The sequence below is a fragment of the Conger conger genome, chromosome 5, assembly GCF_963514075.1.
Source record: "Conger conger chromosome 5, fConCon1.1, whole genome shotgun sequence".
Classification (NCBI taxonomy): domain Eukaryota; kingdom Metazoa; phylum Chordata; class Actinopteri; order Anguilliformes; family Congridae; genus Conger; species Conger conger.
Genome location: NC_083764.1, coordinates 35,885,970 through 35,907,477, shown reverse-complemented (window position 1 = coordinate 35,907,477; position 21,508 = coordinate 35,885,970). Strand labels below are relative to the sequence as shown.

General features: G+C 46.7%; 2 protein-coding genes across 11 annotated transcripts in view; one reads left to right on the top strand and one right to left on the bottom strand.

Annotated features, from left to right (window-relative positions):
- Positions 1 to 3,238: 3,238 nt before the first annotated feature.
- hebp2 (heme binding protein 2) lies at positions 3,239 to 10,102 on the top strand. 4 transcript variants are annotated; one of them, XM_061241568.1, is made up of 5 exons: positions 3,239 to 3,286; positions 3,773 to 3,852; positions 4,240 to 4,375; positions 6,835 to 7,015; positions 9,385 to 10,102. In XM_061241568.1, exons 2-5 carry the CDS (start codon positions 3,778 to 3,780, stop codon positions 9,566 to 9,568), a joined length of 576 nt encoding a protein of 191 aa, XP_061097552.1. In that variant the 5' UTR covers positions 3,239 to 3,286; positions 3,773 to 3,777; the 3' UTR covers positions 9,569 to 10,102. The 4 variants fall into 4 exon arrangements, with proteins under 4 accessions (XP_061097552.1, XP_061097551.1, XP_061097550.1 ...); XM_061241567.1 differs by having other exon boundaries at positions 3,266 to 3,290; XM_061241566.1 differs by having other exon boundaries at positions 3,272 to 3,359.
- Positions 10,103 to 10,241: 139 nt separating this feature from the next.
- The window catches only part of nhsl1b (NHS-like 1b), a 152,446-nt gene continuing 141,179 nt past the window's right edge, over positions 10,242 to 21,508 (bottom strand). For 6 of the 7 annotated variants that reach the window (XM_061241557.1, XM_061241558.1, XM_061241560.1 and 3 more), the window contains 3 exons: positions 17,643 to 20,816; positions 16,342 to 16,468; positions 10,242 to 13,529 (listed from right to left, as the gene is read on the bottom strand). In XM_061241557.1, coding sequence (XP_061097541.1) covers positions 12,941 to 13,529; positions 16,342 to 16,468; positions 17,643 to 20,816 — 3,890 coding nt within the window. In that variant the 3' untranslated portion in view covers positions 10,242 to 12,940. The remainder of the gene's footprint in view (positions 13,530 to 16,341; positions 16,469 to 17,642; positions 20,817 to 21,508) is intronic. The other variant, XM_061241559.1, reaches the window with a different exon arrangement.

Here is a 21,508-nt window from a genome sequence, read left to right as displayed (position 1 = left end):
TTCAGTAAGCTCCATAACATTTGGGACAAACATTTTTTAGATTTGTAATCAAATAATTCACATGAGATTTAGGTGTACATTCTCAACTTTTATTGAAGCATATACACCATACAGAAATTACAGCGCCATTGCCTCGCACCCCCCATTTTAAGGCATCAATGTTTCAACGTTTGGGACACATTAATGCTGTGGCCCATAGATATCACCTGGTGTTGCTCTATCAGGCTTATACTGCTGCCAACTTCAGCTCCTGCTTGTTTTGGGTGCTTGGTGAGTCAAAGAATTTAGCTGCCTCTACAACAACATAGAGCTCGTTTTTCTGTTTTTATTTTCACTTGTTATGAATACGCAAGAAGCAAGTGTAAATAACTTGGCTTTTGGAGATGCTGGAAGGTGTATTTCTAACACTGATTAGCACAGTGGGTTATAGTTGAGGTAATAAACTAGCTGGAAATGTAGGAAGTCCAATTGATGGGAAGTATAGTGTGCAGTTCAGAGAGGCAGGGTGATGTATCTATAGCTCCAGGCTGCATCATGGTGTGGGCATTAACTATGGGAGAAACAGGGCTGCAGCAGTCCATGAACTCATTACATTACATTACAGGCATTTGGCAGTCGCTCTTATCCAGAGCGACATACAGTTGATTAGACTAAGCAGGACAGTCCTCCTGGAGCAATGCAGGGTTAAGGGCCTTGCTCAAGGGCCCAACGGCTGTGCGGATCTTATAGAGGCTACACCAGGATTAGAACCACCAACCTTGCGTTTCCCAGTCATTTACCTTAACCACTACGCTACAGGCCATTAGGTCGCAGAATAAGATGCAGTCTCTGTGCCAAAACCCCAACTCGATTTCAACTGATGTTCTAACCCTGCAGTGGCTAACTCTGGCTATGCAGTCATGAGTCCCTCTGTGTGATAGCACAGATCATTGTTCAGGGTTAGGCTGCTAAGCATACGTCTGGCCCTGCTGGCTTGGGGGACAGCAGTGCTTGGGTGCCCCAGCCTGCTCAGCTGTCCAAACCTCCGCACAATGTTCCTGATTTACCCCTGCCAGACATCCTTAACTATGGAATTGACTAAAGAGGTACATTTAGAGCCTACACTAAAAGACAGTATGACTGAAGCCTAAACATGCCTAGTGAGATTGTTCCATTGTTTCCATCACTCTGGTATCTTCATTTCATCTCTCCACAAGACCTTTTTCCAGAACATTTTTCTGAAACGTCGGGTCTTTTAGGTACTTCTTAGCTGTAAACCTGGACGTTTTTGCGGGTAACTTGTGGTTTGCATCTCTGTACGTGTTCTGTTGAACTCCTCTGTGGACAGACACATCCACACGTTCTGATCTGTCAAAGAGTGTTTTTTTCTTTTTCATTAAGGTGAGAATTCTTTGGTCATCAACTGGAGAGGTCTTCCTTGTCCTATCAAGCCCTTTGCAATGACTGAGCTCGCTTTGGTCCTCGTGTTGACATTGGCACTGTTGTAATGTGTGGTTATGTGAGTTATTTTCAGCTTCAACCAGTCTGATCTCTCCCATTAGGTGTTTTTGCCCTCAGGACTACTGCTCACTGGTTGTTTTTTGTTTTTCGCAACATTCTTTGTAAACGCTAGTGACTTGTGTGTGAAAAGAGATCAGCAGTACTCAAATCACCCCATCTGGCATTAACAATCATTCCAAAGTCAAAGTCACTCTTCCCCATTCTGATGTTTGGTCTGAACAACAACTGAACCTCTATACCATGTCTGCATGCTTATATGTATTGAGGTGCTGCCACATGATTGGATGATATTTACATTAATGAGCTGGTGAACAGGTCTACCTAATAAAGTAGTCACTGAGTGTATGTGCAGTACAAAACCCCACAATGCACTGCAGTCACTCTTTTGAGTCTTTTGATGCACTGCTTTGACTGAACAGTCTAATGTTCTCAGCTTAAAGTATGGACCATCAAGCATCTACACTACCTTCTATCTTATTAACTGGGCCCACTGTTTTGTATAATTATGGAATTATATTATGTATTTAGTATTATGTATATTGTTATGAGGATGTAGATACATGTATGTCTTGGACAAACAAAAAGAAAAAAGTAGCATGTATTCATTTGCTTAGAATATCTGTGGAGTGATTTTTTATTACATACATTTTTCTTTCCACCAATGAACACAGCTGCATACCTTCTATCTGCAGTAGGCGTGGAGAGTTTCAGATACCTCACTCAAGGGTGTATTAGGAGTGCCGCGCCAGTATTTCAACCTAAAAACCTTTGGTTACAAATGAGGATGTTGCTGGTTTAAATCATGTACATCATTGTAAATAAAGCTAGTCAAATGTCACCAATTTGAAAGAACAGTGTATATAGTTTGTTTTCATATTTCTGTCTTTCATACAATGAAGTAGGCTTTTCAATGTGTTGCGTGATTAAAAACTTCTCTCCGATTAATACACACTGTACTGGACATGATCATTACACATTTTCTGGAATTTAATTGCTCCTTATGTTCTGTAATTGAACAAATGTATACTGATTTCTTGTATCGTTGCAAATATTGTCTTACGAACACGATCTGTTCGAAATGTTTTTTTCTCTAAATTGAGCATAAGTAAATGTAATAAGTAATTTTATGGAATTTGGTTTTATATATTACAATCCCCGAGCTACAAGGTGCTTTTCTCACGCTACATAGGTCTATTCATGAAGTAGCTTGCATTAGCTCAAGAAGTTACCTTGCCGAATTGAATAACTGAATTAATATGCTCATGTCATCACATTTTTAACACAATAAACAAAGAATGGCTTGCCATTGATCTAGTTGCAGTATTTCACTTTATTACGTAATGCCCGTTTCAATTACGCGTTCTTTTTCATTATTGAGATTTAAAAAAAAGGATTAGTCTCAGAATTATGAGAAACTTTTTTCATAATTACAATTTATCTCATAATTATTACGTTCTATGATGACTTATTTCAATTACGAGAAATTATCATAACTGATGAGTCTGTTTATGAGATACTAACTCATGAGTTTGTCGTAACTATGAGAAGGTGCTCATAATTATGAGATACTAAATAATCATAATTAAGCTATGGGAAAACATGCCACTTGATAATGAAAAAGTGTATGCTGGCCAAATGGTGGAGGCGGGTTTCCTTTCCCATTGACCGTACGATTTGCGAATCGCGTTGCTTCTTTGGTCGTATCGCGTTGCTTCTTTGGTCGTATGTACGTCCCATAGCGCTGACGTATTTGTGACGATGGAATGTGGTATTGTGTAACCCAAGAGTACGTAAGTGTGTTGCAGGTTGCAGGATATTAGCAATTTTTGTTTTTGTTTTAGTACACATTGCTAAAGGAGGTAACTATAACGCATAGATACTGTAGTAAGCAAGCTAGCTATCTGTTTATGTTTTGCCATAATTATAATTATAAAAAGATGAGGATACAACTTAGATTGCTTTTCTTCCTAACCTTACACGTAACGATTTTGCAAGGTATGTTTCATTGAGTGTAATTCTTCCCGGCCAAGCTAGCAACTTTCCTGTTTTTTCTTAATTTGGATGAGCTATTGCGTGTAAGAAAGTAGCAAGTAAATTACACTAAATGACTAGCTACAACTCGCATGTGTTCATTGTCATCAAATCGCCTAACCAATCCCGTAGTTACACTCGCTAGCGAGCGTGGTGTAAATGTACATGTTTTTATTTTATCTGTCATAATCTATGTTGAATGCAGCCTGACATTATCACATTGTATTGTTCCTTTTTGCAGGAGGGATGTTTAAAGCTGTCCAACAAGCTTTGTTTTCAACTAGTCTTCAATTGCCCAAATTCATACCCGGGCATAGTAAGGTTGGTAGATTACAGTTACACACTCTAGTTAATCAATGCGATTTCGCAGTGCAACTTGTAAATACTTACACCATGTGTTTTCTTAGATGTTTTTATATAATATCTACTTAATCAGGTGAATTGCTTAAGAATAATAATAGATTATTATTATTATTATTATTATTATTATTATTATTATTTTTATTTTTATTATTGTTGTTAATAATGTGATGATCATCACAATGTGTGCTTGTTTATTTATGGTCTTATAGCCAATGTGGCAGCCACATTGTTCAGGTGGCTACCTTAGGACTGTATTAGTCATCGGATCATATAATGGGAGGTAGGAGGGTACTTTGTTCATTAGCTGTGCGTGCGTGTATGTGTACATGTGTGCTTCCCCTGTAGAGTGAAGACTATGATGTCCGAACGTATCAGTCTGCAAAGTGGGTAAGCACCAGGGTGACCGGACTGGAGTATGACCCGGCTATCAGTACCGGCTTCAGACGGCTCTTCAGATACATCCAGGGGAGCAACGAGCAGAGTGAGTTCCCCTATGCCAGTGGTCCTCACTCCAGGGTGTGCTGGCTTTTGTTGTTACTCAGCACTTAATTGATCAATTAACAGTTGATTACACAGTTAACTCAGCTCACCTGGTACCTCATCTGAATTGGTTGGTAATATGAAGGCAAAAATGAAAACCAGCACAGCCAGCGGCTCTCCTGGACCAGAAGTAAGGACCACTGCCCTATGCGGTCATCACCAGTCTCCACAGTAACAGGGGGTCCCATTATTTTTTCACTCCACCCCCTTTACTCCTTAATCTATACAAAAATAACTATTCACTGTAATCCCAGAATCCTGATGTGTCCAATGTGAACACCTTGTGCTATAACAGTTTATGTTCTTGGCTATTTGTTGCATCGCTCATACACTAATTCATAAACATTTCTGTAAATTAGTGAAACGTAGCCTAGCCTATATGGAGCTTCATATGCGAGTTATCGTTTTCCAATGTTCAGTGTTCACATTGAGAAACAATTATTTCCCACTGTAACACTGTAACAAATGTATTGGTAATAAGTAATTTGGAAACGGTTGGGTGAATAAATTCATCCATGCAGGTTTACATACGGAAATAATGGTGTGGCGGCCTGTAGTGTAGTGGATAAGGTACATGACTGGGACACGCAAAAGTTGGGGGTTCGAATCCCAGTGGTAACCACAATCCCAGTGGTAACGGCACAGCCGTTGGGCCGTTGGGCCCTTGAGCAAAGCCCTTAACCGTGCATTGCTCTAGGGGAGGATTGTCTCCTGCTTAGTCTGATCAACTGTACATTGCTCTGGATAAGAGTGTCTGCCAAATGCCAATAATGTAATGTAATGTAATGTTCCATGCTTATTCAGAGTCATGCTGGTTTTATGTGCAAGCAAATATGTAAACCCACTTCCCTGTTTTAAATAGCCAATTTTTTTGTAGGATATGTGCCACAAAAACATTTCGCAATTCGGGTAGGATGATATATGTGTGATAATAACAATACACAAATTTGACTAAATATTTTGCACAGATGGTGCAGTGGGTAGCACTGCTGCCTCACAGCAAGGAGGTCCTGGGTTTGAATCCCCGTCGGCCGGTCCTCTCTGTGTGGAGTTTGCATGTTCTCCCCGTGTTTGCGTGGGTTTCCTCCGGGTACTCCGGTTTCCTCCCACAGTCCAAAGACATGCAGGTTAGGCTGATTGGAGAGTCTATATTGCCTGTGGGTTTGAGTGTGTGAGTGAATGGTGTGTGTGCCCTGCGATGGACTGGCGACCTGTCCAGGGTGTATTCCTGCCTTTCGCCCAATGTATGGTGGGATAGGCTCCAGCCCCCCTGCGACCCTGTTCAGGATAAGCGGGTTAGGATAATGAATGAATGAATGAATTTTGCATAATTAGGGGAATTCAAGTTCCGTGCCATCTCCGCTTTCTGGAGTTGGATAGTGCCAGATTTTGTGGGTTGGGTTTTCGTAGTATGTTTGCGTGAGCGTGATGAAGTCACCCAGAAATGTGAAAAGACTTCCGCTGAAACTTACATCATTGTCAGTGGCGTAGAGGAGGGCAGAGATGAGGCCCTTTTGTTTGTCTACTTTGATAATGGGACAGTGGAGTCCATAAAGATGGGTTTCCGGGGAGAGTGGAGGAGGGTGGTAGAGGAGTGAAGGAGTATGCATTTTCTGAATAATGGGACGCACCCACTTATTCCTCAACAGCAGAAGCTTGACCAGAAATGTTCAAACTCAGTCCTGGGGAATCGCTGTGTGTACTGGTTTTCATTCCAACCATAATTGCTACCTCTGGATTGTAGTGAGCTGTTAACTCTACATAATTAGACAATTCTATTGAAGGATTTAAACTCTCAGAGCCCCATTATGTCAGAAATAGCTGTGCATGCCTACAGAGGATAACTGTCACGTCCTAGGACATTCAATCAGATTAATTCATTCTTTCACTGCATTGTTATGTGCTTTATGGTGAAAGATTCCTTTACCATTTTTAATAGACAAGGGCTGCCCAACCTTGTTGCTGAAGGTCTACCTTTCTGTAGGTTTTCACTTCAATGCTAACAAAGAGAAGTTTTAAAGTAATAGTTATTGATAGTTTTAAAATATTATTTCAGGTTTAGTTTGTTTTTATGGATTGGCCAACCAAACAGTCAAACAGCATTTTGTTATGGGGCAGGTTGTTGTAAAGACCCAGGATATGGGAATCAATTTTCAGGCTACATATTGTGCTTCTCAGTCTGAAGAAGCTCACTTGACTAAAAGGTTACTATTTTTCCTGAAGTAAGATAATTCTTTTGAAGTAGTGTTCCTTTTTTACTTTACTTTCAAAATGCGTGGGAGTATTTTGGAACTTGCTCTTTTATACAGCACCTACAGTTAAGACTGCCACAAATTCTACCAAAAGGAGAATGTGACTCTTACGTGTCACACTGTGTGTGTGTGTGTGTGCGCGCTTTAGAGGAGAAGGTGGAGATGACTGCCCCAGTAACTTGCCTGGTAGATCCTGGAGCAGGGCCAGCCTGTGAGACCACCTTCACCGTATCCTTCTACCTCCCCGAGGAGCACCAGGCCGATCCACCCAAGCCCACTGACCCGGACTTGTTCATTGAGGACAGGAAGGAGCACACTGTGTTTGTGAGGTAGTGTCAAAGACGGTGGAGGACATGAGAGTCAGTGTCTGCCATACCTAAACCACAGCCCAACAGTGGCATTGCTATTTGAAAAACAATTCTATACAGGAGAAGCACGAGAGTCCATTTGGTGCCAGGCGTGTCCTAGTACCCCACAGTGAATCTCTGATACCTCTCCTGTAGAATTAGCAAATTGTACCTGCAGTTGAATATGCATGAATAGTTTTAATTATCAGCGGTATAGACTTATCCTATAACAAACTTAATTAACTTAATTAGAACTGCAATGTTTCTCCTAGGTTGTTTTTTTTCTGTAGCAGGGAGTTAAAGTAAAAGTTTAAAAAAAGTTAAAGTAAGTAAAAGTAAAAAAAAAAAAAATTTTATCTAACAATTCAATTCCGACATGAAATGACATGATCTGGGAATGTTAGCTATTGATCTGATGATTGGCAATGAATAACTGCACTAGCCAGTTACAGCCAATATCAAATCAGAAATTAACACTAAACAAGCTACTCTACCGAGCTAGCTGGCAAATGTTTTCATACGCTATCTAGTTGGCTGACACTTTGCTGCCTTTGGTGCATCCAGGATGAGAACTGAATAGCTGATGACTGATAACAAGCTGACTTAATATATCTACTGTTAACTTATGGTTGTACTGAAGTTAAGTGTATTCCATAAATGATTTTTAAAAAAACAAGAAATTACAAGAAAACTACTCCATCAGTAAGTTACATTGGCTTACCGAGAATATTTCGCAAGAATTCTTCTCATCAATCATGCCCTATCTCTCACTGTCTTGACAGAATGCATGTTTGAGAGTGTGATGCAAGCACTTGACAATGTTGCTCAAAGTTTGGTCCACTAGTTGTATCAAATGAGAGCTCCAGAATAAAACATACATACTGTAGCTTAATGTGAGGGTCAGGCATGTCGAATAGTTAAAGGCCTTTCCAACAAAATAAAGCAATTTATAGGATGCTGTTGGATCACCACTGGGCAACCGAGAGTCAGTTTGCTGTTTGATCTCCTAGAACAGAGATTAGCAACTCAGGGTCCTCTAGGGCTGAGAACTGCTTGTTTTCCACCCTGTAAATCAGTAGCACTGATTACCTGGGAGAAAATAAAAACCAGGGCTGGATTTAGATTCGAGTTGATGTTTCCTGTCCTAGTATCCCCAGCTTCCACAAAAAGAGGTTTATTAAAATGACACAGCTCACTAGCCAAGAAGATAAGAATGGGGACTCAGTTGGAAGTTAAAATGCTCATCCTAGCTATACAGCTGTTATTTAGGTTTTGCGGTCATATGGTGTCTGAAATTGTGATTCAATTACGCTCAAAAAGACTATAAGAAAACTAGATGATACAATCTGTCTATGCCTCACTGGTCAGTGTGGCAGACTGGTGTGCAAATGAGCTTTAAAACCCTGGAAAGGAGATTGATGTCCTTGTGCACACATTTTCTGTAAATGTGATGTGTGTTCTGGAGGAGGTTCAGCAAACGGGAAACATTTCTTGCTTTGCAGTCCATCAAGCATCAAAATGGCACATACAAGCGTTAAGGGGTATTGTATTGTAATAAAAGTAAAACCTTAAAATAGCTCATTATGAATAACATTGGGAAATATGTTTATACCTCTATTTTTGCATGTAAAATAACATGACTGACTCAAGAGACTTACAGGGACTTGAAAAGGGGGGCAGGACTGACTGCCTGTTTTGTTAAGTGAATGGATTTCCTGTGTCATTGAACTGTCACTTTCAGGGTTTTTTCATACTATGCTAGTGGTACTGTGTGGTTTTGATTGGCCCAGACAGTTAGTGTGCACAGTAAAAAAGATATTTACAATGTTTTTGACAACCAGCTTTGCAATGTCAGGTTTTAGGAATTCCAGTGTACCTTGTACAGCAGTGTAATGACACCATAATGTCTCTGTACAAGCTACTTTGGAGTGGCTTGAAGTTTTTTTTCTTTCTTTCGACCAAAAACCCTGGAAGCCCTATACCTGGCATTGTAAAGCTGCCAGATCATCAGAATTCTCTCTAAATATCTAAATATTCTTAACTTTCACTGTCTAGGGCAATCAAAAACACTACGAGTGAACTATTTGAGAGAGGACAGAAGTATTCATATTTGCTTTTGTTTTAACGACTTACTACTACCTTTAAAATGTATCTTAACAACACTGGACTTACGACACTGTCAGAATTGTCTCGGAGGACTACAGGGTCTGCTGGTTTTCGCATGCGGTGTCTCAACGGCCTAAACTGGCTGCTGATAGAAAGGAAACCACAAAACCCAGCAGGCACTGCAGCCCTGCAGGACGGACCTTTGACACACCTTAGATTTAAAGCTGGCCCGCACTGTCTTTCAGCACGTTTGGGGGCTTCTCCAATCAGCAGAAGAGCCGAGACCAGCTGCTTCAGCTGATGAAGAGCCTGCAGAGAGATGGACTGGAGTTTCAAGAGAAGCTCTACTACACTGCTGGCTATGACAGCCCCTTCAAACTGACCAACAGGCGCAATGAAGTGTGGCTTCTCAAGAAGCCTGATGTATGACCAAACCAGGAGTAGCATGGCTAACAAGGTAGAACTATGAGCACAAGTGCCTTTTTCTGTGTGCTTAACTCTTTACTGATGGTCTTTACTGAGCAGTATTATTGTTTGTTTCCCCCCCCCCAAATATTAATACTGTATGAGCTACTGTATGTAGTGATTTTTATTCAGGTTTATGAAGGGAAATGTACCACCCAATAAGCTTTTATTGTATGTGCTGGAATGTGATTGGTGCATATTCTTATCGTGATCAATTATTTTGTAATGTGCATTCAATGTCTGTCTTCTTTAAAGGGACCCGAATAATAGGGGAATTGATTACAGTTTGATCCTTTTCCTTCTTGAGAACAGGAAAAACATCCTACTTAAGACTGAAAATGTGCATATGAATTGAGTTAGGAAGTCTCATTTACTGAAAAATCTTAACTTCTAACGAAGGGGACTTTTAATGTCTGCTCTTGTAGCCTGTGATATAAAGAGGTTTTAATGTGAATGATTAAACAATTTTACAAGGTGCAATAAACTCAACTGAAATCAGATTGTGTGGTATTTTGACAGTGGATCAGGTAACTGCATGACTAAAAGGAAAGGGCAAGTTATGCAGAAGACTGGTAGTCCTTCTTGGAAATGTTACCATTGATCTGATGGTGCGTACATTTTCAAAACATCTACATGATCAGCGCAGACACATTAATCTTTTATTGTTTTGCAGGTTATCCGCTGTGGCATTACTCTCTGAACGTTTTCAAAATGTCGGACCATTATAAATCTTGCCAAATGTCCCAGTGTACGTTTTATTAAAGGCCCACATGCATCAGCTTTCTCTTCCTGGATTTAGAATCTAAAACGCCCACAAAAGAGCAGTGACAGAGGTTTCCTTTTAAAAGTCCCTGCCCCGAGAGCCCAATTCACCGCCTCCTCTGGTCAGCTCTCTGTGTTACTGTAACATTTAGCAAAGTCATCTGATAATTATGCAAAAACATACGTCATGTCACATGGGAAATTGTTCTACAATCAGCTTGGAAATATAGCTCTTTGACTCAAAAATGCATACTTTAATTAATTTTTCACTTGGATCAGTGTGGAACACAAATTGTAAGCTCCAAGATGATATGAAAAGCTGAAAAACAGGAAACCTACGCGCGTGGGCCTTTAACAAGCGTTTGTCACAGCAGAGGGAGAAGGCAGCCCCCGGTATTTTGGGCTGGGTTACGTAAGCTGCAGACTCGGCCGGGCTGGAACAGCGACGGTAAGCCATGTCCCTGAGGGGGCGGTGATGTACAGGCCCGGGGCCAGGGGGAGACCGGTCTGAAGAGGCCGGCGCTTTAGCCGCGGTGAATCAAGGCTGCGGGACACCGGCGCTCTTTAATGACATCATGTTTTATTACAGAGACAGACACGGGGTCGGCAGTCTGCACCCCGCCCCGGGGGCTCTCCGTCTCCGCCCCGGCGGCGGGGCGAGGCTTCGTCAAACAGCGCGGCCGAACCCAACGGAGCGCTCCGCTCGGCCAGGGAGGAAAGCCTTCCACAGATATCCATTTCAGAGCTGAGGATTGTCCATAAATTACTGCGTAAAGTAAAGCAAAAAAAAAAAAAACGTATTGCATGATTGAAAACCCAATAAGCCAATATTAATGCAGCGCATGTCGATTATGAGCTCTGAATGCCCTGTAAAAAAATAAAAAGAATAAAATGTTGCATCCACTGAAATCTTTAACTTCTGATGAGCTCTGGAACATGGAAATCTGTGTATCTGGAGCAGGAGCGGACACCATTGCTCCAAAGGTCACATACAACTCCATCCCGCCCCTTTCCTTCCCACCCAACTGCAGAATCGAGAAAAAGAAAAAGATGAAATCACATCCATATTATCACTATACTAAAATAAATAGCCTAAAAAAGGACCCCTCCTTTCAAAAACAAGGGCTCTAAAAATGTACAAATTCTGTGAAAAATAAGTAAAATGTTACTTTTACAATTTTCTATGTATTTACATAAAAATTATAAAACGTCACAGGAAAAAGAAATCTATTTTAGAAAGGTAAAATAGTGTAGTATTAACTGGGAGCCTAATTAAGTATCACCACGCTAAACTCGAACAATACAAGGTCCTGGTCACATCCAGTCTAGTATCGGTCACAGATTGAGATCCTGCCCTCCAGACAAAATACTGCAGGCAAAACTGTACCCCTTAGGTCTTTGGTAACCAAACGTTCACAAATAAAAACAGGGCTGATGGGTTTTTCAAGTAAATGTCCTTTTTCGTTTCAAATCCATTCTTCATTCTCACAAAGTAAATGACACAAACACAGACTCATTAAAAGATTCCCCAAATACAACGTCTTGTCTTCAAAAACAAAACACTAATATATAGTGCAAATCTACCAACTAAAATAGAACTAGAAAAGGTTTTCAAAACCTAGACCCAAATCCTCCTCTATAGTGCCATCTTGTACACGTGCTTGTTTCCGCTCACTGTGCAGCCGTGAGCCCCTTTCAAAGCCTTGCAGCCTTCAACATGGAGGCCTTGTAAGCCAACCCCCCCTCCAGTTCTTCAATGGGAACTGATGGTCGCAGAGGCCAAATTAGAGAATGGAGGGAAATGGAGGGTGGCACTGTTGACCTCACGACACGCTTTGAAAGGCAGCCATAACGGAAAGGAATGCAAACTTGAAAAGGAGCAGCGGCAGACAGTAGAAACTTTCGCTTTTCCTCAGGCTCAACAACAACAACAACGGTCTTGGTAAGAACACCGACCCAGTTTAGCTGTCTGTCTAATGAGTAGCACCACTGCAGCAATGGAAAAACCTGTGACTTAATCGTTTCTTTCTCAAAGCAATGAAAAACCGGCCACGTAATCGTTTCATTCTCTCACATAGCTTTCCCTTAATTCAGTACTGAAAACAACATAGCGGGAAAGCCATGGGAGTTCTAGACTTGCTTTACACTCTGGACCTCCAAACGGGGGAGAGAGGGGGGGAAAACAAGATAAAAAAACAGAAAACAAAACAGGGAAAAACACGTCAGGCTACATTCGCCTGTGGAAGTCCGATATTGCTTCTTGGGAGTACATACGTCTTATATAAAAGATGAGGAAACAAAAACGAGACGGTGTGAAAGCTGCAGCAAAAACTCCACTTCAGACAAGAGCACCGCACAATCTGTAGCGCGCGACTCCGGCACGCCCGCTGTGGCTCTCCGTATCCGGAAGGAATCGGGGCTCCGGAACGGGGAGCCGGCGGGAGCCGTTTGAGCCTCGGGGGGGGGAGGGAGGGGGCAGGGGGGCGGGCAGTTAGGCTCAGCTCTGGGACGGCCCCTCCCCCTGGGGCAGTTAGTGAGTCAGACCAGTAACCACTGTTACCGTTGGCGAGTAGCCTAGCTGCTCTCCCCGCACAGAGCGGCAGCGAGGTCCGCGGGGAGGTCCAGTGAGTCGGCCGCCTCCCCCAGCTCGCCCTCGCCCTCGCGGATCACCGTCATGGGGCTGCTGAGGATGCGGCTGCGGGCGTTGTACTTGCTGCTGGCGGCCATGGGCGGGGCCCGGGCCCGGCCGTACTTAGAGGACGAGGAGGGGCTGGAGGCCCCTGACGGGCGGGGCAGGGCGCCCTCGCAGCGGGCCCAGTCCTCCTGGGCCCTGCGGGAGCCGCGGCCGGGCGAGTCGGGGCAGGGGTCCAGCGAGGACTCTGAGCGCGTGCGCTGGAACCGCGGGTCGGTGCTGCGGAGCATCTCGGCGGCGGACATGCGGAAGCTGGTTTCTGTGCGGCTGCCTTTCCGCAGCAGGAGGGCTTTGAAGCTGTCGCTGCTGGTGGCCGACTTGCGCAGGCTACGCTGGATTGGGCCGGACGGGCGGGGCAGAGACGACGTCAGGGCCTGGGACGGGCCCGTGGGGGTGACCGGCGGCGACGGGGAGTGGCCTCGCGACCGATCCTCCTCCGATTCTTTCCGGCCCAGAACCTTCCTTTTGGACCTAAGGGACAGAATGGGCGTGTGTGAGAACATTAGAATCCCCTCTGAATCAGAATCTCCTTTCAGTTTAGAAAGATTTACATCACATAAGTACTGGTTTTCAGACCTGAAATTCCTCAGCCACACAGATGGCCTGTTGCAAGCACACACCAAAAGTATTTGACAGCAATATTTAGGCAATAAAGCCGCATTCAAGCGGCACCACCGACATTTAGTCTCTGAAACTCAGTGTTTTCCTGGAAATAATTCCAGCATTAAAGAGCCATTAGTGTTACATTGCAGCTTCAGGACCAAAGAGGAGCAATGGCGACATACACTACCCACTTTGCAAACAAATCTAAACCTCAACACCCATGAGAATGAAAATTTACTTTTTGGGGTTCCCTTTGAATCCAAGAAGCAGTGCATCAACAGAGAACAAATGATGTAGCTGTTCCTGTGTTACATACAGATGAGCACAGCATTCACTCCAAAGCCACACGACATTGTTGTACATTGTTCTGACAGATCTCCTACAAGATAAAGAAACTGGACAGATGCTGTATATTTTAAGATTCTGGATTTGATATACATGTTCTGCGTTTTTCCACTCTTCCTCTCCAAAGTTTCCAGTTACCGCTGTACATCACTTTCCCATTTTATCATTTTTCCAAGAAAATAACACCAACTGCAATCCCAGGGTGCATTTCAGCTGATACCTAGAAGCAGGAATAACCCTGAAGGGGAACCAAAATCCTCAACTACAATAGCTTAAAAACAAAGAAAGCTAAAACTAATCAAGCTTTTGCATCAAGCTATTCATGTACAAAGGGCTGAAATTCTACAGTAAATCCGCAGAACTCGGAAAAGACGAGCAAAGACAAGTTTCATCTTCCTTGCTGCCGCAGAGTCCTGAGGTCCACTGCACCTCATACATACAGTATGTGAATGAAACAGAAGGGAAAATATACATTCATTTGAATTATGCTACGGCTTGCAGGATGTAAGGTTTAGGGCTAAAGCCATAGTAATTCATCTGCCCAGGATACTACTGGATTATGGGTAATCCGGTCCTAGCCACGGCACTGGGAAACAGCACCAGCCAATTACAGCATTACTTGCCAGTCCACGCCAAGCTTGCCAGGGGGCGCTGACGTTCCGCCTTCCCAGACTTCACCAGGCAAGAGGAAGAGGGGGACAGAATGACAGCCATGACACACAAGATGGAGGGTGGGGGAGGGTGATGGGTAGAAAGAGTCTAACTTCAGAAGAACAACAGGAGGAGACAACCCACAGACAACAGACCTTGGTCAAATACATAATTGTTTTGGATTCAAATACTTTTCTGTGCATGGTTGATCTTTCCTGGTGCAATTGAACAACCAAGAGAAGCAGAAGGCGGGGGTTGCATTTTTTAAGAGTATTTCATAGGCTTCAATACACCAGACATGCTCAGTAAAGCATACAAAATTATTTTAATCCAAAACAATTGCGTATTTAACCCAGGCTTCACAGACAGCTTTGGCAAGTTTGTGAGGACAGACAACATGAAAACACAAGAGGCTCCAGGGAAAAGCCGGGGGGAGGTGGGTTGTGGTGGTGCTGTGTAAACTCTGACAGTACGCCATGGATGCAGTGCTTTCACCTTACTTACAGAAGCACTTTTACTTTTAACCGAAGCAGCTCTGATCCATACCTCGCATCCTGTGCCAGGATTTTACCTGCAGTACGAGACCTGCTCGTGCGTTTCCCTTAAATCCCAGTAATAACTGCGATCGCAGGTCCGACAGAATTTCCGACACAGCATTTCATTCAGGCGTGTCCTCAGCAGCCCCCCATCTGAATACCTTAATTTGTTTCCTGGTCCTATTACACCAACAGTGCAGGATCTATAAAGCAGCAGAGGCTTTAGCATCTGGTGCTCCGTTTCCCTTTTGACTGCGGTCTTCATTTCAAGGTTAACTTGGCTCTGAGGTCTCCTCTGTTCCACGCACAGACCAATCCGCAGCAAACGAAAAGCCTTCAAGCCCCTTCACCTGGCTCTAAGGGGAACTAAATCCCTTCAATAAAATTATGCAGTCCCCTGGAGAGGGTTGAGCGGCGTGCGATGTCAGTTGAGGTGTGCGCAAGTATGCGTGTGTGTGTGTGTGTGTGTCTGTGTGAGCATGTGTATATGCTCACGTGGATGTTTACAATGTGTGTTGAGGTTGCGTGTGAGTGTGTGCGTGTGAGTTGTGGCTGTCCGTGTGAGCGTGTGCATGCGTGTGCACATGTGCTTGCATGTGCGTGTGACGTGTGCTGAGGTATGTGCAAGTGTGTGAGTGCGCATGCGCACATGCGCGCGTGTACGTGTGTGGTGTGTATTGAGATGCGTGGGATGCATGTGAGAGCATGTGTGTGATGGGTGTTGAGGTGTGTGTATGTGTATGTGTATGTGTGAAAGAATGAAATCTGGACTGGCTGAGTATTCAGGCTTAAGATTAAGGGCAATGGGTGTTTGCTGAATAATGGATGAAGCACTCCGCTGCAATGAGGAGGAAGTCACGTGCCTCTCCTGTTTTTACTAATTTACAGCAGGGTGACGGATGACAGTGAACGCGATGGGACAGGCTGCCTAAAGTTGGGAGTGCGAGTGTGAGTCGGGAGTGGGAGGGGTTTTGGCAGATGGGGTGAAAAACAGGGTGTTGGATCAGGCAGGATTCATGGGTATACCATAACTATGTTGCTATAATCCGTACTTTTGAATGTATGCACTGCTATGGCTGTGATGTGTAGCTGCGTATGGGTTTTTTAATAACCTAAGAAATAAATACATTCGTTTAATTTATTCATACCTGTGAATGGCGGCAAACAGGTCTTCGGTGGTGCGTGGGCGGGTGGGCGTCACCATGTCCTCCAGCGCGTCTCCGTTGGTGCTGGCGGCCGGCGCCGAGTTGGCTGTGCTGGAGTCGAACACCTCACCTGGGGGGCGGAGAGGCAGGCGCGCATGTTAGCGCTAGCGCTCGGATCGCGCGGGGCGTTCTCGCGGCTCTGGAGTCCCCTCTCCCAGTGCTTCCGCCTCACAACATCCCGGGCTGACTGAGCTGCTGCAGGCAAACTCACTTCCCCCACACACACCGCACACACACACACACACACACACACACACACACACACACACACACACACACTCTAACCCCCCTCCCCTCTGTTAACCAGCCTTCTCCAGGGAACGCTTCCTACAGTATCTCAGCCAGGAAAGAGAGAGCGAGAGAAAGAGAGAGAGCAAGATAGAGGGAAAAGGAAAACAGTAAAAGAGATTCATAGAAAAAGAGGAAATGGACAGGGGGAGAGGAGACAATTGGGTGAAGAAAAAGAGAGGAAGGAGAGAATGACACAGAGAGGAGAGGCAGCACAGGACAGGGAGAGGAAAGCATGACACAACAAGAGAATAGGAAGGACAGGATGACTGAAAGAATAAACAGAGAGAAGGGGGGAGGAGAAAGAGAGAGTCCCAACCATGTCTGTGGGGGAGGAGGGTGATGTGGTCTCAGGAGGTGGAGACCCCAGACAGCCCACAGAAGAACCAGCCGAGAGAGAGAGAGAGAGAGAGAGAGAGAGAGAGAGAGAGAGAGAGAGAGAGAGAGAGAGAGAGAGAGAGAGAGAGAGAGAGAGAGAGAGAGAGAGAGAGAGAGAGAGAGAGAGAGAGAGAGAGAGAGAGAGAGAGAGAGAGAGAGAGAGAGAGAGAGAGAGGCTTATTTATGACCTCGTCCATCTGGCCAGCTGGTGCAGAGGGCTGTCTGCAGCTGGGGCACTGAGCTGAGCACTGACACAAGGGGGCGCCCAAAGAGAAAAACACAGTTCTACGAGGCTATGGTCTAGTGGGGGGAGGGGGGATTAGTGTGTGTATGGGGGGGGGGGGGGGGTTAGCAGGCAAATGGATGTTAGAAGGCCAGTGGATTGATGGGTGAGTTAATGACATGAAGGGGAGGAGAGTTAGTGGGCTAGCAGGGGGATGGTACAAGCCCTCTCATCTCTCATAGTTAAGGTATAAGTTCTCTCTCATAGTTATGGTACAACCTCTCATATACTTATGGTATATGTACATTATCATGGTACATGCAACTTCACTGTGCCATTTCATGACAGTACTCACCGCTTTCCTCATCTTTAGAACTGACTGAGCCTGTGGTGCTGCTGGCGCCATCTCCATCTGCATCTGCATCCGCATCTACATCTCTGTCTCCATCTATATCTGCATCTCCATCTGCATTTCCATGTCCGTCTCCTTCTGAGGTGCTCTCGTCACTGTTGAGTGGGAGCTCCTGAGCAACCGGGGTGATGGAGGGGTCATGGGCGGCCTGCAGGATGTTGGCCGAGAGCTCGCTGAGGAGGGACTCCCTGCTCTGAGTCGGAGGGGTAGACGTTCTAGAATCCGTCTCCTCTGTGCCCTCCAGCTGGGCTGTCCTGGGGCTGGGTGTCCCATTCTGAGAGTTGAGGGCCACCTCTGAATGGAGCTGCTCTTCCTCCAGCAGGGTGGGCTTGGGTGGAGTCGGAGTCTGGGGCAGGACCTTAGGTGGAGTCTCTGCTGACGACTTGGGCGGAGTCGGAGGAGGGGATGCCAACAAGGACAGCTTGGGTTTCTTGGCGGTGACTGGTGGCTTTTGTTTGGGTGCGGGAATGGGTACTGTGTCATTTGGGCTCACCACGGGAGAACTTTCGGGATCAATGTGGGCAGAGAGCAAGGGGTCGTCAGCAGGCTCTGAGGGCAGGGGTGCCTGTCCCAGAGGAGTGGCATCCCTGGGGGGGTCAGTGCTGGCAGCAGCGCCAGGCGTGGTCTCTGGGATACTGCTTTTGGGGAGGTCCCTCAGGAACTTGACGGGCGTGGGAGGCTTGTGTGTCCCATTTAGGGTGGGGGTGGCACAGGAAGGCAGCAGCAGTACCGTAGGGGGCTCTGGCTTTTTAGGCACCTCTGGTGTGGCGTTTGGGGAGTCATTCCCATCCCTGGTTTCCTGAGCACTTGTGGTCGCTTCAGCACTTTGAAGTCTCTCCGGCTTCTTCACAGACCGCAGCTGGACCATCTGCAGAGCTTGGGCAGTGATCAGGGGCACTGTGGATCCAGGGTGATCGAGGCCTGGTTTCTTCACCCCATTGGGCGAATGGTTGACATCCAATAAGGTTACGGATTTGAGGGTCTCTTTCAGGCTCTTCAGGGCGAGGGGAGTGACTGTCGGTGGAGCTGTAGGGGATAGTGGCAGGGGTGGGGGCACAATAGGGGCACTAGAAGGAAGGGGAGGGGGTGGAGGAGGAATGACCACATTGTTGACTGGCCGGACGGCGTCCATCATCACCTCTGGAGGAGGGGATGGGAATTCAGGGGATGACCCATATAGGGGCGGGCTCTTCGCTGTCTCAGGGGTTACAGGCTGAGGCAGGGCTGGGGGTGAGAAGTTGGGGGTCAGTGGAAGGACTGGAAGGGAAGGGGGAGGGACAGGGGTCCGGGCTGAATCGGAGGTGTTGGAGGAGAGGGATGTAGAAGAGGAGGAAATGGACATGGAGGAGAGCAGGGAGGACTTCCTCTCAGGCACCTTAGGTTTGGGCCGTGCCCCTGCTGGGGAAAGTGCTCTCACAAAGGAGGGCACGGGTGTGCCGGCCGTAGGCGTGTTGGACTGGCTGGAATAGCCGCTGGAGGGCGAGGTCAACCGGTGCACCCGGTCGGGGGAGGACGTTGTGGCTGCCTTGGGCTTGGGAGTGTCCTGGGGCAGTGGCAGAGGCAAGGGGAGGGGATCCTGAGGCCCGTTCCCTAGGCTCCCTCGGGGGGTTCCGCCGACGCTGACGGACCGGGCAAGTGGTGACCGTGGCAGTTCGGCATAACAGCCCCACTCCACATAGTCAGACCGCAGACTGCTGGTGTCGCTCTGCGGGGGTGTGACTGGACACAGTGAGTAGACGTTGGCTGACACCCCGCTGCTCCCAGCGCTGGCACTGCTCTGGCTTCTCGGCCGCAGCACCCAGGGGTCCTCATAATCGCTGCAGGGGCTCTGAGAGGGGGAAGAGGTGGCCACCCGGTCCTTCAGGCCCCCCTGCTGCAGGGACTGCTGCAGGCTGGCAATCAGCGTCTCGTTCAACGCCGCCCCGTTGCTGGCGGTCTTCTTTGGCTTGCGGCGGAGCGAGTCGGTCCGGGCGGGCGGGAGCGGGGGCTTCTTGGCCTTGCGGAGGGAGATGCTGCGGGAGAGCGACCTGTTGCTGTAGAGACTGGCGCGTTCGTCCTGACTGCCATAGTGCTGCTGCTGGCACTCATACATGCTGTGACGGGTGGCAGAGATGTTGCCCTGGCTACGGGACTTGAGCCCGGAGTCCAGGCGCATGGAGGTGTAGTAGCCGTCGTTGTCTATGGAGCACAGCGAGCCCGAGTCTGTGCAGTTTGAGGGCCGCTCCAGACTGTTGTACAGGTGGTTTATAGGAGTGGAGCAGCTTGATGTCAGGGGCCTCTTGGGTAGGACGTTCTCTGCAGTGTCATAGACCCACTGGTCTGCGGCGGAGGTGGCAGAGTTCTGGAAGCTCCCATCTGAGCAGCAGCTGGACTCGCTGGGGGCGTCTGGTTCGCTGCACTGTGAACCCATCTCTCCTCGGAGTGGGGCTAGGGGCTGAGCCCCAACTGGCCGGTCCATCTGCGTGTGCCCAGTGGTGTGAAGAGTGATGACCTGGGCAGTGCTGGACAAGGTGGCATTGGGTATCAGTGAGGTGGAGTAGGCGGCATGAGGGGAGACCAGGAGGGGAGCAGGGTCCCCCTGCACTCTCCGCACTTCCTGCTGGGACTTGGGACGAGGCATCGTTCCGGTCCTGGGGCTGTTCCTCAGGTGCACAACCGTCTCATCGGCCTGAAGCTTGGCGATCTGCCGGGACTGACCCTGACCACCCACAAGGCAGTCCTCCGGTCTATAAGGGGCGCTGCTGTAATTGGCCTCGGAGCTCAGGGAGACACGTGCCCCCTGGCGGGGCAGGCTGTGGAAACGTGCACCACCCCCATTAAGCTGGGGTGCATACGCATAGGGCGTCCTCGCATCGGTGCAGTCAAAGCTGGCAGCAGAGATGCTTCCGGAAGAAGAGGCCGAGAGGCTGGCCATCTGGGCAGCGATGCCTTGGCCCCTCTGTGCCCGGATCCGCCTTACGGAGGGCGGCACAATCTTCACCTCCTCCGTCTGGCAGCTGGAGTCTCGTGTTTCGGAGCGTCGGAGTGACGAGTTCATGCTTCCCACACGGCCCAGCGTGGAGAACTGACCGGGGATGTACATCGACTGAGCCCGAAAATCTTCAGGTCCTTTCCCTGCTGTAGAGAAGGGAGGAAGCGCAAACATGAGCAACTGCGCTCCAAATCTGTTCCCTCTCTCTATTTTAATTGTGACATTAATATATTAAGCCTATTGGGAGGCTAATTAATATGATTCGCTGCTGAACCTTTCAACATGTTTATAACCTCTGGGAGCCCTCACTAAGAGGAGGGAGGAATGAAAGAGTTGTGACTGATTCTAATCAGGCATCTTCTTGGTGTCTGTCAGATAAGAGCATAGAGAGAGAATGCCATGATGTGAGATGGAGGGGGGTTGGTGCAGGGGTATCCAACTCTGCCAGAGATTTGTGAAAAGTCAGAGACAGCTGCAGTCTTTATTTACTGAAAACTGTCTAATATCAACTCAATAAATTCATATGCGGGCTTGCTCCCTATTAAGTATAGTCTGCTGAGAGCTCTCTCTGTCACTGTGAAAAGGCATTAACAGTGAAGCACCATGCTTCTTAGCAGCTAGTGCCATAGCGAGAGCTTTGCTGCAGGTGATAACAGTACAGTAAAGGAGTGGACCATTAACCATGCTCTCTGCATATGAATCAGTCTGTTGTTCTCAAAATCTGTCTATGGAGAGGTCAAAAGTCAGAAGGGAATGTTATACTGCCATAGCGACAGCTGACAAAATTAAAACAGAAAGGGAAGGGAAAACCCTCCCCCAACGAGTAGGGCAGGTGAGG

Bases quoted from the DNA above. Each gene is read 5' to 3' on its own strand.
- hebp2 (XM_061241565.1), top strand. From the start codon at position 3,408: ATGTTTTGCCATAATTATAATTATAAAAAGATGAGGATACAACTTAGA. The intron at 3,496-3,772 runs GTATGTTTCATT...TCCTTTTTGCAG, and splicing joins ACACGTAACGATTTTGCAAG to GAGGGATGTTTAAAGCTGTC. The intron at 7,016-9,384 runs GTAGTGTCAAAG...ACTGTCTTTCAG, and splicing joins GAGCACACTGTGTTTGTGAG to CACGTTTGGGGGCTTCTCCA.